The 21,824-nt window shown below is 38.1% G+C and overlaps 1 protein-coding gene across 1 annotated transcript in view; it reads left to right on the forward strand.

Annotated features, from left to right (window-relative positions):
• The window catches only part of mgl (megalin), a 213,688-nt gene that overhangs the window by 112,643 nt on the left and 79,221 nt on the right, over positions 1–21,824 (forward strand). Inside the window, exons 30-36 of the mRNA XM_067142002.2 lie at positions 6,122–6,323; positions 8,841–9,278; positions 10,557–10,861; positions 12,227–12,437; positions 13,901–14,161; positions 20,388–20,571; positions 20,757–20,938. Coding sequence (XP_066998103.2) covers positions 6,122–6,323; positions 8,841–9,278; positions 10,557–10,861; positions 12,227–12,437; positions 13,901–14,161; positions 20,388–20,571; positions 20,757–20,938 — 1,783 coding nt within the window. The remainder of the gene's footprint in view (positions 1–6,121; positions 6,324–8,840; positions 9,279–10,556; positions 10,862–12,226; positions 12,438–13,900; positions 14,162–20,387; positions 20,572–20,756; positions 20,939–21,824) is intronic.

Raw genomic sequence — 21,824 nt, forward strand, 5'->3', positions numbered from 1 at the left:
CTTAATGAAAATCGGTATGCAAAGCCGGGGAATAAATCACTATAATCTAGGCCATAAATAATTTTATTTACATTGATTGAAATGGTAGTTGAGGGGAAGGCCTAAAATTTAATTCTCAAATATTTATGAATCGCATCGATAAATACTACATAACTGAAGTTATATAGTATTAAATTTCCAATCATTTATGTCTAATACATTGTTACCGTACTGGCTATGATCACAGAAATATTCATGAATTTGGATATCAGCGCCGAGTCACGAGAACATGGGTAAACAGGATTTAATGAAAATCGGTATGTAATTCGGAGAGTAAGGAACTACAGTCTACACTATAAATAATTTTGAAGATGCCCTAATATCACTGAGTCGAAAGAAAACAATGTGAAGGCCTACAATATAGAGAGCCCATAAAATTGATCAACAATAACATAATATTGATATTGTTTGTTGTGATGTGCTTTGTGTCTTCTGTTGCCACTCATCTCCGATAGGATTACTACTGCATACCGAGTATTTTTTTCAATTTACCTTACGTCACACCAACACAGATGATCTTATGGCGACGATGGGATAGGAAAGGGCTAGGGGTGTGAAGGAAGCGACCTTGGCCTTAATTAAGGTAGGCCTTCAGCCCCAGCATTTGCCTGGTGTGAAAATGGTAAACCACGGAATACCATCTTCAGGGCTGCCGACAATGGGGTTCGAATCCACTATATCCCAGATGCAAGCTCACAGCTGTGTGCCCCTAACCACACAGCCAACTCGCCTGGTCGTACCGAGTGTAACAGTCTGTCTGAATATTGGCGGGAAGTAGCTGGGGAGTTAGATAACTTTCTTCTTTAGCATGCCATTCCTCTGGTTAATAAATTTTCTGATATTATTGGTACATAACACACAGCTTCATCATAGCATTCGAGCTATTCAATCCCTACTCTGAGGCACTGATTGGAATGAGCAGTGTGCATATTTAACGGAATAATGGCAGAGGAGTGTTCACGACTATCTGTGGCCTGGTCATTCCAGCTCTGGAACTTTGGAGTGTTAGAGCGGCACCGTAGTACGTATACTATTTGTTAAAAGTGAGAAAATGTACGGTTTTTCATTTGATCAAGTATTTTATATGATAACATTGATTTTAATTGCTACTTTCCTACTGACATTTTTGTAATGACCTATGTTGACTTCAGTTAAGAAAATCACAAATTCAGTCTTTCTGAGAATCCCGTAGCAAAGCACGGGTACATCAGCTAGTATATATATAAAATAAGAGTTTTGTCTATACATTGCTCAGAAATTAAAAAGGATGATATTTCTGTACCGGTCGTGTCCACAGTAACAAGAAAACGCACTTTTAATTTTCCGTAATTTCTGTCTGTCTGTCTGTCTGTCTGTCTGTCTGTCTGTACTTACACGCATCACTAGAAAACGGCTAGAGAGAATTTAATGAAAATCGGTATGCAAAGTCGGGGAATAAGTCGCTACAATCTAGGCCACAAATAATTGTATTCACGCTGAGAGAAATGGTAGTTTAGGGGAAGGCTTAAAATTTAATTTTCAAGTATTTATGTTATTAGTAGTCGTATCTCAATGAAAATCGGTATGCAAAGTCAGGGAATAAGTTGCTACTATCTAGACTATAAATAATTTTATTCACGTTGAGTGAAATGGTAGTTTAGGGGAAGGCCAAAAATTTAATTCTTAAATTTACTGGTCCTACGTAATTAAAGTTATATAGTATCAAATTTCTTATAATTTGTCTTATACATTTTTACTGTTCCGGCTATGATAACAGAGATAATCATTAATTCAGATTTTTGTTGCCTAAGTCCATATCAGCGCCGAGTCACGAGAAAATGGGTGAACAGAATTTAATGAAAATCAGTATGTAAACTTGGGGAATAAGGAACTACAGTTTATGCTATAAATAATGTGATAAGACGCCCTAATATCACAGAGTCGAAAGGAAACTAAATGTGAAGGGCTATACTATAGAAAGCTCATAAAATTGATCAACAATAACATTACATTGACCATTGTTTGTTGTGATGTGCTTTGTGCCTTCTGTTGCCACTTATCTCCGATAGATGGGATTACTGCTGTGTACCGAGGGTTTTTAAAATTTGCTTTACGTCGCACTGACACACGTAGGTCTTATGTCGACGATAAGATAGGAAAAGGGTAGGCATGGGAAGGAAGCGGGTGCAGCCTTAATTAAGGTACAGTCCCTATATTTGCCTGGTGTGAAAATGGGAAATCACGGAAATCGATCTCTAGGACTGCCGACAGTGGGGTTTGAATCCACTGTCTCCCAGATACAAGCTCACAGATGGGAGCCCCTAACCGCACGGCCAACTCACCTGGTCGAACCGAGTATAACAGCCTGCCTGATTATTGGCGGGAAGTAGCTGGGGAGTTAGATAACTTTCTTCTTTAGCATGCCAATCCTGTGGTTCATAAATTTTCTGATACTACTGGTATGTAACACACTGGTTCATCATAGCATTCGAGCTGTTCAATCCCTACTGTGGCACTGATTAGGATGAGCAGTTTGCACGCTTACATAAATAATGGCAGAGGAGTGTTCATGGCTATCTGCGGTCTGGTCATTCCAGCACTAAGACTGTTAGATCGGCACCATAGTACTGTTCGTTCAAAGTGTGAAAATGTGTGGTTTTTCATTTGATCGGGTATTTGATATGATAACATTGCTTTTAATCGCTACATTCCTACTGACGTTTTTATAATGACCTATGTTGACTTCAGTTAGAAAACCACAAAGACATCTTTCTGAGAATCCCATAGCAAAGCCTGGGTACATCAGCTAGTATATAAGAAAATATAAAGGTCCAATAATACTGCCTTGAGGAATTCCCCTCTTAATTATTACAGGGTCAGATAAAGCTCCGTCCACTCTAATTCTCTGAGACTATTTTCTAGAAATACTGCCCGTAGTCTCCCATGATCTACCCTATCAAATGCTTTAGACAGGTCAATCGTGATACAGTCCATTTGACCTCCTGAATCCAAGATATCTGCTATATCTTGCTGGAATTGTAAAAGTTGAGCTTCAGTGGAATAACCTTTCCTAAAACTGAACTGCCTTCTATCCAACAAGTTATTAATTTCACAAACATGTCTAATATAATCAGAAAGAATGCCTTTCCAAAGCTTACATACAACGCATATAAAACTTACTGGCCTGTAATTTTCAGCTTTATGTCTATCACCCTTTCCTTTATACACAGGGGCTACTATAGCAACTCTCCATTCATTTGGTATAGCTCCTTCAACCAAACAATAATCAAATAAGTACTTCATATATGGTACTATATCTCAACCCATTGTCTTTAGTATATCCCCAGAAATCTTACCAATTCCAGCCGCTGTTCTAGTTTTCAACTTTTGTATCTTACTGTAAATGTCATTGTTATCATATGTAAATTTTAATATTACTTTAGCATTATCCTTGTAACCAACAATCTTTACATACTGCTGACTGAATACTTCTGCCTTTTGAAGATCCTCACATACACATTCCCCTTGTTCATTAATTATTCCTGGAATGTCCTTCTTGGAACTGGTTTCTGCCTTAAAATACCAATACATACCCTTCCATTTTTCACTAAAATTTGTATGACTGCCAATTATGCTTGCCATCATGTTATCCTTAGGTGCCTTCTTTGCTAGATTCAATTTCCTAGTAAGTTCCTTCAATTTCTCCTTACTTCCACAGCCATTTCTAACTTATTTCTTTCCTCTCTGCACCTTCTTCTTAGTCTCTTTATTTCTCTATTATAATAAGGAGGGTCTTTACCATTCCTTACCACCTTTAAAGGTTTTCACATTCCTCAACTATTGCTTTAAACCCATCCCAGAGTATGTTTACATTTTTATCTACCGTTTTCCACTGATCATAGTTACTTTTTAGAAACTGCCTTATGCCTACTTTATCAGCCATATGGTACTGCCTAATAGTCATACTTTTAAGATCTTCCTTTCTATCACATTTATTTTTAACTACGGCAAAAACAGCTTCATGATCACTAATACCATCTATTACTTTGGTTTCTCTATAGAGCTCATCTGGTTTTACCAACACCACATCCAGGATATTTTTCCCTCTAGTTGGTTCTATCACTTTCTGAATCAGCTGTCCTTCCCATATTAACTTATTTGCCATTTGTTGGTCATGATTCCTGTCATTTGCATTTCCTTCCCAATTGACATCTGTTAAATTCAGATCTTCCACTACAATCACATTCCTTTCCATGTCGTTTCCCACATAGCTGATTAGCTTATCAAATAATTCTGAATCCGTGCCAGCGCTACCCTTTCCCGGTCTATACATTCCAAAGATACCAAGTTGCCTATTATCTTTAGAAATGAGCCTTACACCTAGAATTTCATGTTTCTCATCTTTAACTTTTTCGTAGCTTACAAATATTTCTTTCACCAGAATGAATACCCCCCCTCGAACCATTCCTATCCTATCTCTACGATATACACTCCAGTTCCGCAAGAAAATTTCTGCATCCATTATATCATTTCTCAGCCATGATTCAACTCGTATTACAATGTCTGGTAAATATATCTCTGTTAAATTACTTATTCTATTCCTTTCTTTACAATACTTCTACAATTCAACACTAACATTTTTATGTCATCCCTACTTGATTTCCAGTTCCCTGTTCCCTTATCGCCGTTCCCTAGGCCGCGCCGTTTCCCTGAACGTTCCTCCCTATTACCCTTCCCTTAAGCCTTGAGCAGACCCTGTTGTGTTATTCAACGGGAGGAGGATGTGCTGACACTGTGTTTCACCCTCTCCCTACATAATAATAATCATCCTCATCATTGTAATCATCATTGTCATAATCATACACCCAGCATTGCAGGTCTCCAATGGGCGTCAAATAGAAAGACCTGCACCAGGCAAGCAGAGTATGTCTGTGGACGCTCCCGGCACTAAAAAGCCATACAAGAAAGAAAGAAAGAAAGAATTCTGCGGCACACATATCACTAAGCACAAGAATTCTCTGATATAATTTGCACAATTTTGAACCTTAGATGACAGAACCTTTCTGTCCAAAGTTCAAAGCTGAAATATTTCACATACCTGTATTTGTTTTTCTAGGCACATGATGACCTATCAGTCTCCCAGGCCCACTGAATGTATATACTCTAACCGACCATAGAGCCGAATTTTCACATTATTGCGAGGAATGGCTACATAAAGTGTGACGGTATCATCATTACTCAAACCTCAATCACTTTCATATTGTCAACAACAGAGGCAAATTCAATGAATGAATGAATGAATGAATGAATGAATGAATGAATGAATGAATGAATGAATGAATGAATGAATGAATGAATTAATTAATTAATTAATTAAAGCAAACAAGTTTGATGTTTCATGTGACTATTAACTTTTTATCACAAGTCAAGGGGCCAACAGTTGTGCATGGTATCCAAATCACTAAGGCATGACCATTCATTTTGAAAAAGTTTCAAGTGGCCATGCGGTTAGTATCACACAGCTGTAAACTTGCATTCGGGAGATAGTGGTTCGAACCCCACTGTCTGCGACCCTGAAGATGGTTTTCCGTGGTTTGCCATTTTCGCACCAGGCAAATGCTGGGGCTGTACCTTAATTAAGGCTGTGGCCACTTCCTAGCCCTTTCCTATCCCATCATCACCATAAGACATATCTGTGTCAGTGCGACGTAAAGCAAATTGCAAAAAAAGAAGTGTTGCATACATTGACTAGGATTTGAACCACAGGTGCCTTGTTGAGATGCTAGTGATATTACTAAGCTGTCACACGAAGCAAGCGAATGAATCTTATAACTATGGAAGACCAGCTGTTAATGGGAGGACATTCTTGTAGTTGAAGGAAGGAAGGAGTTGACATGCAGTTATGAAACGTTTAGACTTGCAGTTACTGGTATTATATCTTGTATCTTGAATTATTTTTAATGATATTCTAGGTTTCTTCATGCATATTACATTATTCGTATATCCCTTCACCAAAAGGTTCCTTCAGTGGTGGATGATAATTTTTCTTTTACAAGTAAAAGGATATTTATGTGTGACAGTTGCAATGTACTTCTATTTTCAGACTATTGTATTGGATTGACTACGGCCAGTATCCAAGGATCGGGAAAGCCCTTTTGGATGGAAGTAACTGGACATCAATAGTAACTACTGGCATCAGCAATCCTCGTGATATAACAGTGGATATGCAAACCCATGAAGTATACTGGGTTGACTCCAAGCTGGATATGATTCAAAAGGTTTCTGCCAGTGGAGGAAATCGGCAGGTACAGTAGTGAAAATTGTATCTGAATCATAGTTATTGCCATGGCCAGGCTTATTTTCAGATATTTCAGTTATTTGCTTTGTACTTGGAATGTTCTTTTTACTGAGCGGAGTGGCTGCAGATGTTAATGTGCTGCACCTATGGAGCCAAGCTCTGTATTCGGGAGGTGAGTGGGTGCAAACCAATTGTCGACTGTTGTGAGATTGGTTTCCTGTGGTTTCCTATTTTGACTCCCATGCAAATGCCAGGACAGTTCCTCTTGTTCATAGGACACAGCAATTCCTTCCACCTCATTACAGAATTTCATTTACAATCATTCTTTTCATCTTAATTAGCTCCTCAACTGAGGTTGGCATTAGGAAGGGTATCCAACTGTAAAAACATGCCATATAATTTCATATCACCTCATCCCAGACTCCGTGTCTAAGGGGGTACATACAGTAGAAGTCCATTATAGCGAGAATTCATAACGGAAAAAAGTTAACTCGCTACAGCAGATTGTCGTTATATCCGATTTTTCATAAAGGACAGGAAAAAAGTCCACTCACGTTAAAATCAGTATGAAACAGCAATCAGTTTGTTCAAAACTTTCATTTTGGCAGATGATCTCCATACTCCAGCTTACACAGTAGTTAATTTTTCATTTTCGATAATACGTGAATGCATATAATCAATTTCATTCTTAAAAATTATAATTAGTATCACTCAAGGCTTCTGTGGCAAATGTTTCACCTTTGTTATTCAAACAGCACCTACCCTAACTTAATCGTGTGTGTGGGTATATATATCGTGAAGACATATTTCAAGCACCAATACAAATTTACATGGGAACAGATTTTCAGAAAATATAAACTGATCTTCAAAATGTTGTATCTTGAGGTAGATAACATTCATACTTATTTCAGTACATAGCATTAAAATTAAACGATTGTTTACTTCAGCCTTTATTTCTAATGAGTTAACAACTGCTCTCGGCCATGTTATTTACGCATTCATTACAAAAACATGTTCTTTTATTTCGAATTTTGTTTACAGTATACCAGTCGATAGCCTCTGTGGCTCAGACAGCAGTGCATCGGCCTCTCACCGCTGGATACTATGGTTCAAATCCCAGTCACTCCATGTGAGATTTGTGCTGGACAAAGCAGAGGCGGGACAGGTTTTCCTCCGGGTACTCTGGTTTTCCCTGTCATCTTTCATTCCAGCAACACTCTTCATTCTCATTTCATAGCATCTATCAGTCATTTATAAATCGCTTTGGGAGTGGCGACCCCAACGTACTAATAGCCTTTATATGATTCATTCATTACATCCCTGACCCGGTCATTGACTGGAAAACAGGTTGTAGGTTTTCATTTTCATTATACCAGGAATTAACCTGGTCCTTATTTCCAGTGTATGAAAGTGTACCATAAGGCCATGTGTCTCTCCAGATGTGGAAGCCTTCTTTCTAAATTTTTGGCTCCTGACAGGGAATTGAACCCACATCCTTTCAGGTGAACCAAACACACCTCGGTTAAGCAGCTCCCGTTTGAGACTGGTATATGATCATAATCACTTTGAGAAGTAGTGACCGAACGAGCTGGCTGTGCATTTCAGGCCATCTAGCTGGTAGACCTTGCGTTTGCCTTGAAGTCCTCTGTCGGCAGCCCTGAAGATGATTTTCTGCGGTTACCCATTTTCACACCCAGCAAATGTAGGGCTCTTCCTTTATTAAGGCCATGATAACTTTCTTCCTACTCCTAGCTCTTTTCATATCCCTGTCATAGTGCAACAGCTTCTCCAAGTTAGTAAACAAAAACGAAGTGAAGAACAGGTTATTAGAAAACTGTATTTCTGTATTTTCCAGTATTATTTAGACAGTGTGGTAAATAACTTGTGCTTTTCAGTCTGTGATTATATTTTTATGGGTTAAGCAATGATTCATTTAGGAAGAGGAAAAAGTTTTCTTCTTATTTTTTTTTAGAAACAACTTTAATTACTATTTACAGCACATTTAGATTAGATTAGATAAGATATAGTCTTTATTGATGGTGAAGTTGGGAGTCTGGGCCCTGTCTTACACTTAACCACTATTAGATTATGTGGTATTTAGATGTGAGGAATATAACTTATGGAAATTTAAATGTTTGCTTATTTAGCTTGATCAAGAACCTGCATTCTCCATGTATTTGATAGTTTTTATGTATAATTGGTCTATATTTTGTTCGTGACAGCTGCTGATATTGTAAATTTGGTTTCCAATCTGCAGTTATTACTTGAAAACTAAATAGCAGTTAAATGAGGATTCAAAAGAAAATGTAGAAAGAAAGTCTGATAAATTAGAATGATTTGATGTTTCTCGTTAAGAGACTTAATATCTAGGTCATTACCCAAAAATATGAATAACTTCAAAATCATACTTTCTATCTTGTAGATACGAGTACATGCATACTTCAACAGTGTGAATTACAACCGACTTGCATATACTTTGTCATGGTGTGTGTGTGTGTACTGATTCGTGTACATTTTTCTGCAGGTTATTCGTCGCAATTTGCCCAATCCTATGGGCATAGCAGTGTACAAGAATGATGTGTACTGGGTGGATCGCAACCTAAACACAGTGTTCAAAGCATCAAAGTTACCAGCTAATAGTACACGGCCCATCTCCGTTCGTACAAACCTTCAGAATCTGCGTGACATTGCCATCTTTGATGAATCTAGCCAGCCATTTGACTCCAGTAATCCTTGTTTAAAACATGGCAATGGTGGCTGTGAACAGCTTTGCTTCTCTTACCCTGCCAGTTCCAACAACACGCCAGTAAAGTCCCGCTGTGACTGTGCAACTGGCCAGCCTGCTGAAGATAACAGTCAAAAATGTGCTGCTGTGGAGGAGTTCTTGGTCTTTTCAACACGAACAGAGATTAGAAGCATTCACTTGGACCCTCATGCCACCACCCTGCCTTTCCAGCCAGTGGTAAGTAATGCAGTCTTTCTTTCTTTCTTTCTTTCTTTCTTTCTTTCTTTCTTTCTTTTAAAATTATCTCTAATAAACATGTGTAATGCCTTTGCTGGCAGGACCTAGTGTTTACAGTGCACTATGTCTTCTGGTATGGGCTAGAGCAATTTTGTTACTTTCATTGATCTGTCTCTGTTTTATCCTTGGCTTTGACAATATGAAAGTGACCGAGGTATGAGCGATGCTAGTAATGCCATTCCTTTTGCAGCCAGTCCCTGCTATGAATGGTGCGAAAACATTGCTCATAGGGTCGGTTGGTGCATGCATTTCAGTGGGCTTGGCAGACTGATATGTAATAGCAACTTCTGGCTCGGTGAGGAAAGCAACGGGAAACTACCTCGCTCCTCATTTCCCTAGTACGCATCTTTAGTGATGCCTAGGCCATCTATGGCAGCTGATGGCGGAGCTGTTGAGGATCCAACCAGCCTTAGGGCTGAAGACTGAACATACATACAAACATGTGTATGCAAAAGTCGAGGGTATTTTTCAGAAAGGAGATTTTTTTCAATTTCAAACAAGATTGCATTTCTTAAAAAAAGGTATTTTTAAAACTTTCTATGCATTCCAGCTTTGCTAGCAGCTCAGCATTTCTTTTTCTCTTAAAAAATGATTGTTATTGGTCTGTAGATTTCCTTCTTCATGCTTTGTCTTCTCTCTCATAAAGAGGATGCATGTGTTCCATGATATTCTGTGTGCTACTGCCCTTTCTGAGTATACAGTTATACATGATTATTCAAATTCTCAAGGGGAGGTCGCACGATAGCCAAGTGGCTTCTCACCACAATGGCCACAGTGTGAATCCCAGCCAGTACATGTGAGATTTTTCAGATGAAAAGTTTTCTCCCTGTTTCAGTGTAAAACTGCAGTTCCTATGTTTTCTGTGGGTTCAAACGTTGTAGCTACAGTGGGACTAAAAGATCTAAGGATGTGTATCCTCAGGTTAAGACATCACCTATACTCATTTGAATAAGATCAACTGACCTCAAATCTGAATCATATATATATTTCAAGTTTTGTTGGAATTATTTCTCAAGTTATTCTTACAACATTGAAAATGTTTTTGTAGCTTTTAACTTGACTATTTTTTTAAAGAATTGTTTAAAATTGTAGATATGATTTCACAATCCTTTTTATTTTTTGAGTTCTCTTTTAATCAACATTCACTGTTTTGTGTATTCTTTGTCTTCGAGCAGCCTATAGGTGGAGGAAGAATTTATAATAAATTGTCCATTACAGACTAACTTGACGAATGTGGTTGGTGTGGACTTCGACTTCGCAGACCAAAAACTGTTGTTCACACAGATTCGACCTTGGGCGAAGATTGCATGGATTTCAAGTAAAGAACCCTCTGGTGAAATTCACACCATTATTAAACGTGGCATTAACCCAGAAGGCATTGCTTATGACTGGACACAGAAGAAAGTATACTGGACAGATTCCTCCAACAACAGTATTTATGCAATGAACATGGATGGATCTGAACTAGTCATGATCGCAAGAGTAGAACGTCCTAGAGCTATTGTTGTGGACCCTTGCAATGGGTAAGTGATGGTAAAAGTATACAAAGGAAGTGATTGGGTTCATTTTAGTGCTCTTTAATAGGCATTCTCTATTACGAAGTACCTTTCAAAAGAGCAATTACTAAAAGTACAGTTTGTTACCTTTGCCTTAGAATGGTTAAAATAACTCCTGGAAGTATTTGTATTGACTGTGAAGTGAGATCAAGAGAATTCCCTAACCTTTAGACAGTTCTTGAATAAGATTTCCACCAACATAAACTGAAATCAATCCATCAATACTGATCTGCATTTAGGGCAGTCTCCCACGTGGCAGATTCCCTATCTGTTCTTTTCCTAGCCTTTTCTTAAATGATTTCAATGACATTGGAAATTTATTGAACATCTCCCTTGGTAAGTTATTCCAATCCCTAACTCCCCTTCCTATAAATGAATATTTGCCCCAATTTTTCCTCTTGTATTCCAACTTTATCTTCATATTGTGATCTTTCCTACTTTTAAAGACGCCACTCAAACTTATTCTTCTACTAATGTCATTCCATGCTATTTCTCTGCTTGGAACATACCACTCAGTCGAGCAGCTCGTCTCCTTTCTCCCAGTTCTTCCCAGCCCAAACTTTGCAACATTTTTGTAACACTACTCTTTTGTCGGAAATCACCCAGTACAAGTCGAGCTTTTTTCCTTTGGATTTTTTTCCAGTTCTTGAATCAAGAAATCCTGGTGAGGGTCCCATACACTGGAACCATACTCGAGTTGGGGTCTTACCAGAGACTTATAAGCCCTCTCCTGTACATCCTTACTACAACCCCTAAACACCCTCATAACCATGTGCAGAGATCTGTATCCTTTATTTACAATCCCATTTATGTGATTACCCCAATGAAGACCTTTCCTTATATTAACACCTAGATACTTACAATGATCCCCAAAAGGAACTTTCACCCCATCGACGCAGTAATTAAAACTCAGAGGACTTTTCCTATTTGTGAAACTCGCAACCTTACTTTTAAGCCCGTTTATCATCATACCATTGGCTACTGTCCATCTCACAACATTATCGAGGTCATTTTGCAGTTGCTCACAATCTTGTAACTTATTTATTACTCTACAGAGAATAACATCATCCGCAAAAAGCCTTACCTCTGATTCCACTCCTTTACTCATATCATTTCTATATATATAAGAAAACATAAAGATCCAATAATACTGCTTTGAGGAATACCCCTCTTAATTATTACAGGGTCAGATAAAGCTTTGCCTACTCATTGCCCAGGGTGCTTTGCTTTCTGTGGTAAACTTAAGGTCCAATTTCAGCAATAAACTGATCTTCTTAGTGAAATGTCTTGAAGCCTTTTTGATAGTTATGTGACATTCTTTTACAATTCCAGGTCTCTCTATTACACTGATTGGGGACGGTTTGGCACCTCAGGCAAAATTTTCCAAACTACTATGGCGGGATCATTGAAGAAAGCTGTGATCGATAAGGACCTGTCTCAACCTAGCGGCCTTGCAATCGACTATGAGGACCGAATGTTGTATTGGACAGATGCTGTTAGAGAAAAAATAGAGCGTTCTACGCTAGATGGCAATAACCGTCAGGTAGATAAAATGTTTCACAAGCAAAACTGTTCTGATTTTAGACTATGCAGATTGACTTTCACTATGCCTATAACCAGTGATGGAAAGAGTAAGAGAGAGAGAGAGAAAAAAAAAGATAAATTGGGATGAATTAGTTACCAAAGAAATACTTGACTAATTTCCAATTACTTCACATAACACCACTCTTAAGGAAATTGGTGACAATAGTCTTTTGGATACGGCTTGAGTAATGTCAACATTTGCAAGGAGAAAGATATTAATTCATTTTGTGCTTTTTCTTTAGTATAGAGACATTTAAGTTGCTTCCATCACTAAATGAGACTAAACATGATAGCTTGGAACTTCCAAAACATGTTTTCTTCATGTTTTCAAATTTTAGTTAGTGACTTCCAGCATTTCAAATAATTTACCATTTATTTATACAATAATTGGTTCATAAATTTCTCATTGCTAAGCATCAATCTCATGGGGGTGAAATGCATCTTTGCATTTGCTGAACAGACACTCTACAGGGGGACTTGGAAAGAATCTGTGTTGAATTTTGAGAACATCCCAAGCAGTGATGGATATTTTAGGATAAGCCTGATGTCTTCAGAAGTACTGGAGAGAATGGAAAATTCTAAGTTCCCATGGAGGGAATTAGATATTTTTCACCAATAGAGCATGTCAAAAACATATCAGATGTAAGGCTTTTCAGGCGTTTGCTCTATTAACCAGCATTTCTTCTTACGTCTGACACTAGACTCGTCAGAGTGGGATGTGTCAGACCCTACCCACTGACGCTGTGTGTATGCAGGTGAGCTTAATTCCCTCCATGGGAATTTAGAATTTTCCATTCGGAATTGCTAGGTGGGCAATAATTCCATTGTGGAGATTTATCTCCCATATGCAGTTATCAGACTGTGCCTCATATATAGGCTTCTGATAAGCTCACCTGCATACACCCAGCGTCAGTGGGTAGGGTCTGACACATCCTACTCTGACGAGTCTAGTGTCAGACCTAAGACGAAACGCTGGTTAATAGAGCAAACGCCTGAAAAGCCTTACATCTGATATGTTTTTTTAAGTACTGGAGAGGTAAGAAAGTATGTCATCCAGCACTGGTGAAGCTACTGGTTCTGCTGTAGTAAAGCTGAAAAATGTTATCTTCTTTATCACTTAATTTTTTCCTTTCTTTGCTTCCAAGCGGTGTATATAGATTATCAGAACATAATGATTACAGTTTTATTTCAGGAAGTAAATTACGAGTAAAAATGAAATTTTGTAAGAAGTAAGGATTACAAGTCGAGATTAGTAAAATACATTTTTTTTTAAATTAATTAGATTACTTTTACTCAATTATTTCTTAACTCTGCCTGTAACATGTACTTTTACTGAAACTAGAGCATTCCTTATTTCGTGAATAAATGAACAAATAGAAATATTTTTGCTTTAGTGATTCGATCAAATGTTTTTTTCCTCAGGTACTCATTGCAGCTACTATTTATCCATTCGCCATCACAGTCTTTGGAAACTACTTGTACTGGACTGACCTTCAGTTACGTGGTGTGTATCGTGCAGAAAAGCATACAGGTGCTAACATGGTGGAAATGGTGAAACGGCTTGAGGATTCTCCCAGAGACATCCATGTCTTTTCTGGAACACGACAGAAATGCACTGTGAACCCTTGTCAAATTAATAATGGAGGATGTGCACAGTCATGTCACCCTGGAGTTAATGGAACTGTAAGTTATACAAATTAAAATAGTTTTCAGAAAATTGTGTTATCGGGTTGGGATAAAACACTATTGTTTTTACTTGTTCCTCTTAGAAGGTATTTATGCACATTATTTTCTCAGCATATTCTCAAAATATTAAAATCAGAGAAGAGCTGAATATAGACCTGTTAGTACAAAAGATACAGAAAGCAAGACTGAGATGGTTCGAACCTGTAAAAAGAATGGGAAAGGAACGGGTAACAAGAAGGGAATTGGAAAGAGAAGTTAAGGGAAAGAGACCAGTTGGAAGACCGAGAAGAAGATGGATGGATCAGATTTGGAAGGACATTAGAGAAGCTGGATTGGATGTGGCGGAAGTAATGTAGCAGGAAAAGTGGAAGGACAGAAAGGAGTGGAGGAGGCTTGTAAACCACACCCGGGTGACTGGAGTGGGACATTGATGATGATGATGATGATGATGATGATGATTTTCTCAATCCTAGTTAACATAACTATGATGACCCCACCCAGCTATAACTCACTTTTCCATTGGTAAGGTTCAGCTGAGATGAATTATTACAATTGTGACTAGAGTTAGAGAGGTGAAATAATTTCTGGACAATACTCATCTGACCCCTAACATCATTTACAGAGCACGAGATGAAAATAGGACAAAGAGGAGGAGTAAATGAGAGACCTCTTGTATATGTTTGTTTCCCATCAAAATGTCAAAAGTTTGTCAAGGAAAATTATTTTATCTAAAGACATCCTATTTAACACTCCAAATGGAAAATGCCTGATATCAGGTGTTTAATGCATTTGCCCAGTGGCAACGCCTGATATCAGGCGTTTTGACAGGCTCTTTATTTTATTTTGATAATCAAATTATTATTTATCGAAATGTGCTAATTATGAATCAATCAAAGGAGAAATGTTCGGCCATTATCATGAAATAGTTTGTATAATAGCATGTTGCACTAATCTAGTGTAAATCGTTGCCAAAGTAGCATCATAATCCCACTGTAGCTGCTACATACTCAGCGGCCAGCCACACGTATGTCTCAGCTGAGCCAGCGATATTTAGTTGCCAGTTTTCCTTCTGATATCAATCTGAAGTGTTGATATGCACTCATGTCAGTAATACTGAATCATTTCCTCGTTCTTCTGGCGGAATGAATTGCTGGCTAGCGAGATAAATTCCCTCTTAGTCGTTAAGACAGATGTCTTTTTGACGTTGTCAGGAGTAATGTTCCGCGTTGTGTTTGTGCCTCTAAATATTGTCGTAATTGATCTATGTAGAGTTTCCGGTTCATGACTGTGTAAATACCCTTATTATGACATCATTTTCTGGATCGTTCCAGTGATATTCGAGAAATTCTCGAGGCTGATTTCAGTGATGATGGGGTATCAGATTTTGATATTGACAAGGACAGTGAAGTGCAGTTGGAAGATTATTCATCAGGAAGTGGTGAAGAATATGTGCCATCAAACTGTAACACATCTGATAGTGAAGATGAAGAAAATGTGGAAGATGATGTTCTAACAGTAGGCCTAGGTCATATAAGTTCAGCAAGTGCAAGTAGAAGTTCTTCTGCTCCTTCTAATTTGTCTCCAGTTTGGGTCAGAGTGTATCCCCCTGAAGTCAAGGTGAGAGAAGCAAGTGCAGGTATAAAGAACTGTCCACAAAGAAATTCACACCCTATAGATTACTTTTATTTGTATTTTACTCCAGCTGTGTGGAACTTGATTGTAAGACGGACAAATATTTATGTTAGTGGAAACATTGCTGCAAAACATTGCTCTGAAGTACCGAGGCACAGCAAAATACGCGGGTGGGTAGATGTCACTATAGCTGAAATAAAGAAATTTATAGCAATAATTATCAATATGGGCTTGACGTTTCGCAACAATATTACACATTATTGGGACATGGATCCACTAGAAAGAATACCCTTTTATGCAGAGACTATGTCACTAATTTGATTTCAGTTGATATCATCAATGATACACTTGTACTCAGGACATCATATTCCTAAGGGGCAAGCTGGTCACGATCCCTGGTTCAAAGTACGTCCTTTTCTAGATGCCATCAGTGCATCGTTCAAGAGGCATTTCATAACAACTCAGGAAATATGCATCGACGAATCAGTGATAGGCGTGAAGAACCGATACGTGTTTATACAATACATGCCAAATAAGACGTGCTCGGTTCGGCATTAAAAAATTTGAAGTGTGTGACAGTAGGACCTCGTATGTTTTGCATGTGAAACTTCATAGTGGGAAAGATTTCCTACCCGATGGAAATGATCCATTTACCCGAAAGGTCATTTGGCTTTGCTAGAAAGAACCCACTTATTAGACAAAGGGTACTATTTTTTTCACCGATAACTGGTATACAAAAATCCCCTTGGCTAACAAACTACTTGAAAGGGATACGTACCTCACAGGAACAGTGAATAAATCTTCAGAGGGACTGTCTCAGATAGCTTTAGGTATAAAACTTGAACATAGGCAAACCGTTTACTTTAGGCAAGGTGACGTTCTACTGGTTGCTTATAGAGAGAAGAAAACACGGAAACCAGTTTGTCTCACAACTGGATGTCGCACTGAGGACAATGTTGTAAGGAGTCGAAAGGGAAATGGAAGGGTTGAAACCACTACTGATTCATAAGTACAGTATCTTCATGGGTGGTGTAGATAATAAAGATAAGTGCATTTACCATGCCACTTGTTCCAGACTGACCAGAAGGTACTGGAAGCAAATTTTTTCAAATCTTCTAGATATGACATCATTTGACGCGTACATCCTGTACATAAAGAACACTGATAAGCCTTTAGCAAGACGAGACTTCATGGTCAGTATAGTTAGGGGATTGCTAAATGAACAGTTCCCAATTCCAGTTGTGAGGACAACAGGTCATGCAGGAGGCCCCTCTCATGCTCTCGAAAAATTACCACAGAATAAGAATCGCCTATGTGTTGTGTGCTTGCAAGTAGTAGTAGTAGTAGTAGTAGTAGTAGTAGTAGTAGTAGTAGTAGTAGTAGTAGTAGTAGTAGTAGTAGTAGTAGTATAGCATACAATTGTTGTATATTTTTTCCAGCAAAGAACAGTATTATAAACTATATACCGGTACGCAACTACTTACTATGAACTGGTGCTTCTTTTTGTATACGTCATTTTTTTAAATTTACGTAAATATAAACATATTATATATCGCAAAACTTTTGCAAAAATAAATAATATAAACAAATTCAGTATATTGATCTTGCACTTTTTGGATGATAAATAACAGCTTTAGTATCATCATCATCATCATCATCTTATTCCTTGTACTTTTGAGGATAAAAGGGTGTGCTGTTAATACAATTTATACTAAGAGTCTGCAAAACGGGTAAAATATCTCTGCCGCTACAGGATAAATGACTGTCACTTTGAGGGTTAATGACTCGGGTACAGCAGATGATGGGCCTGAGAGTAGGTGTAAGTTACTTTGGAATGAAAATAGACACACAGTATACGTAGTATTCTGCACCATGGCTGACCTTGGACTTACCAGTACACTGGTTGATACCTGAACCATTCTCATTAAATTATTCTAGGGAGATCAGTAGAGAATGAAATGGTCAGTGTTGCCTTCTCCTCTTCCCCTCAGTAGTTACTGATTTAATTATTGGATGGATTTTTGTTGTCACAGCAGGAATGTTAAGTCAGGTTAATAGTTTACTTCAACACTGATAGTTCATCCATTCCTGTTAATAAAGCACAGAAAATTACTACTTTCCATCTTCTTTCCTTCTTGTGATTGTTTTCCGAGACTGCATCCTGATGCCATTTCTTCTCTTGGTAAATGATGCCAGTGTACTTTAGCATCCATCTTATGCAGAAGTAAGTGGGTATTATCAAATCAGTCAGCCTTCTTGCACTGACCAAAAATTCATTTCCAATGTTCACATACAGTAGAGTCTCGCTCAACCGACCTTCGCTTATCCGACACTCCGTGTTATCCGACACTGGTAGTCTTAATTTGAAATTTAGGGGGATGCAATTCTGGGACACGGGGTGTGGAGGGTGCGACTGTGGGACAAGCACTGGCAGTCATGCGGTAGGATCGTTCAATGTAGTACTGGTTGGGTGTGGATGTTACAGTTTTCATATCCTCTGTGAGTATGGCGAGTAAACGTAAGAAAGTGACTGTTTCTGTGGAAGACAAGTAGAGTGGGTTAAAGAGACTGGACAAAGGGGAAACTCTCCAAAAAATGGCTTCAGATTATGCTGTTGGACGTGTTACAGTGGGAGACTGGAAACATACGAGGGAATAAATTGAAAAGTGGTACTCTACCAGAGCAACAAGTGATGCACTGAAAATTAGAAAAAAAAAACAATGAAAAATGTGAGTACGAAAAAGTAAGTGAAGCACTATTTCTTTGGTTCACTAAAAACCAGGAAAAGGGCTTGTCAATATCTGGCCCCGTTCTGCAAGAAATGGCGGTGTACTGTATATCCAGAAGGAGTTTAATAAAGGGACCCTAATTTTACTGCCAGTGCTGGGTGGCTTGATCGGTGGAAAAAACGGTACAGCATTGGGCAGCTTAATATCTGTGGAGAAAAACTGTCAGCTAAATCCGATGAGGTTGTGAAATTTAAAAGACAATTTCAAGAAATAATTCTTGCTGAAGGACTATCCGGTGATCAGATTTTTAATTGTGATGAGACTGGGCTGAATTTCAAGATGCTGACATCAAATCTCTTGCAGCCCAAGCCAAGACGTCTGCACCTGGCTACAGACGTAGTAAGAAAAGAGTACTGCATCTACTGTACAATTGAATTAATAAGTCAATAAATAGAGTCCCGTAAAACATAGTACATAATACAGTATAGCCTTCCTGTTTGTTTTAGTTCATTTTCAAAGTTATTCCGTATTATCCGACATTTTCGGTGATCCGACATACTCCAGGTCCCGTTTAAGTCGGATAATCGAGACTACTGTATGCACTGAAAGTAATTGTGACCAGGGGTTATAATGGGCACCAGTGGCAGCTGGTGGTGTCTGCAGCTGGGTGTTGCACCAAATATTTCAATCTCACATTTTTATATGAAAAATCTATAGATATAACAAGAAACTTAATTATCGTTAAGTAATGAACTACATTCCTATTAAAACTGAAATATATCTGGCAATTAAAACACAGGAAATAAGAGGCTAATTATACAGTATAACTACAGTTATTCTTACCACTCTTGAATTGAAAATTTGCCCTTCTGTTTTTCATTGATGCAAAATGTTGGTAATATTGTGCGTGTACCAATGTGGCGTACCCTAGTAGCGTGGATAAGAAATTACTGTTGCAAGAGGAGAAAAAGCGGGCATGAAGTTCTCTCCACAGAATGGTGCAATCTTATGGGGACTTTTGGAGTTGTTACTTGATAGGCGGTTTGCTGGTCTTGTGCAACACTCATGGACCGATACTGGAGAGTGTGCTACCTGATGTTACATACAGGCTTAGGTGCACCAGTTGAGAGTTGCCGTAGGAAAGCAAACCCCTTGAGTTTGACTCGTAGCCGGTAGAGTTCCATTGGCCCATTACAAAACATTAGTACATCGAACGACCAAAGACAGTTGCTTTTAACATATTTTAGAATATATTTTAGGTTTATTAAACTAAAATAAGTAGAAGAAAAGATGATAAATGAAGTGTAAAATTATCGGGGTTGTGCGACACTGCAACAATACCATGCACTGCCCCTGATGGGCACTTGGATTAGTCTATGACTATGCAGGCCACTATGCAGCAACAGTTAATATTCTAGATTTCATTGTATATTTATTTTTGCACCCTGATTAAAGCATTTTGTAATTTGAGCAACAGTAGCATTTCTTTCTGTTGGTTCATACTTTATTAAAATGCCACCATTTCCCTGTAGTATGAAGTTTTCTTGCCCATTGATTGCCATGTCAGTATATTGTAAGCTTATCATCTTTGTTTGAACATCAGCACCTCGTAAATCATGGTGTCAAGATAACTTAATGTCCACTCCAACCAAGTGGTGATGGTCTTTTGATTTTAGCTTATCATTGCATGTGTAATTCTTAATGATATATACAGTACCTATTAGTTTGGCTTTTGAGATGTAAACCTTGCATTTAAATTAGATAAACAAATACAAATACAAAGTACCTAGTATTCATTGAGAGATCTTCCCTTACTTCAGCTTCAAATTTGGTAACCCAAGTGTTGTTTTATGTGTTTCCAGGCAGAATGCAAATGTGATGATACCTCAAAGCTGGTAAATGAGAATCGAATGTGCGTGCCCAAGAACTTGACTTGCGAAGGTAGCAAGTTTTACTGCCACAATGGCAAGTGTATCTCGCGAATGTGGGCCTGTGATGGAGATGACGACTGTGGAGACCACAGTGATGAGGATGTAAATTACTGCAGTGAGTTAATTGTTTTCTCATCTAATTAAAAATAAAATATTTGTAGCTTATATCGTCATGCCTTTCAAAAACATTTATATTACCACCATATCATTCACTAGTTAGTTGAGGTTTCAAGATTCATCTTTTAATGAAGGATGTCCCTTTGACATATCAGTTGTCTGATGTAAATTATTTTTTTCCAGCCTATCATTCTTGCAGTCCTAATGAATTCCGCTGTGCAAATGGGCGATGCATTTTCCGATCTTGGAAGTGTGACCATGAAAATGACTGCCGTGATGGCTCAGATGAGGTTGACTGTAACTATCCTCCTTGTGCCACTGGGGAATTTACATGTGCTAATCATCGCTGTATTCCAATGTCTCAGGTAAGATTAAAATTGATAAATGCTGTTTGTACTTCATATTGGGAGGCTGAGATCCAAAGAATTCCAGATCATTTTTCAGTAGTACTGTACCTTGATGGACAAATAAATGTTCATCATTAATAGTCACAGATGTGGAAAATGTAATATTAATTTAATCTTTCCAAACTGCATTATTATTTTTATTAAAAGTGATACTTTAATAAGATGTCTTTACAGTTGCAAAGGATTCAGAACATGCACTTGTTCTCATAACAAATTCTTTCCTTTATTTTGTTCTTTTGTCTGTGAAAGCATTGATATAGGATTGTATTTTGAGAATACCATTTCCTAGCTCTCTCTCTCGCTCTCTCTCTCTCTCTCTCTCTCATGAGGGGATAAGGAAGGAAAATATCATGTGGTTCCCTTTGTAGACAAAGATTGAATTGATTAGGATGTAGAGATGAATATATTCAATTTTTTATGGGCAACCTTAACTCCTCATTTCCAGTAGGAACGTAACCTTTCCCCTTCATATTTGATTCTTTCAATCAATCAATCACCATAATCTTTATTTAGAACTGTCACCCAAGTGGCAGATTCCCTATCAGTTGTTTACCTAGCATTTTCTTAAATGATTTCAAAAAAAGTTGGAAACTTACTGAACATTTCCCATGGTGAATTATTCCAGTCCCTAATTCCCCTTCCTATAAACAAATATTTGCCCACATTTGTCCTCTTGAAATCAAACTTTATCTCCATATTATGATCTTTCCTACTTTTAAAAACTCCATTCAAGCTTATTTGTCTACCAGTGTCATTCCATGCCATCTCTCGACTGAGAGCTCTGAACACACCGCTTAGCCAAACAGCTTGTCTCCTTACTCCCAGTCTTCCCGGACCAAAGTTT

This window comes from Anabrus simplex, chromosome 2 (genome assembly GCF_040414725.1).
Source record: "Anabrus simplex isolate iqAnaSimp1 chromosome 2, ASM4041472v1, whole genome shotgun sequence".
Taxonomy (NCBI): domain Eukaryota; kingdom Metazoa; phylum Arthropoda; class Insecta; order Orthoptera; family Tettigoniidae; genus Anabrus; species Anabrus simplex.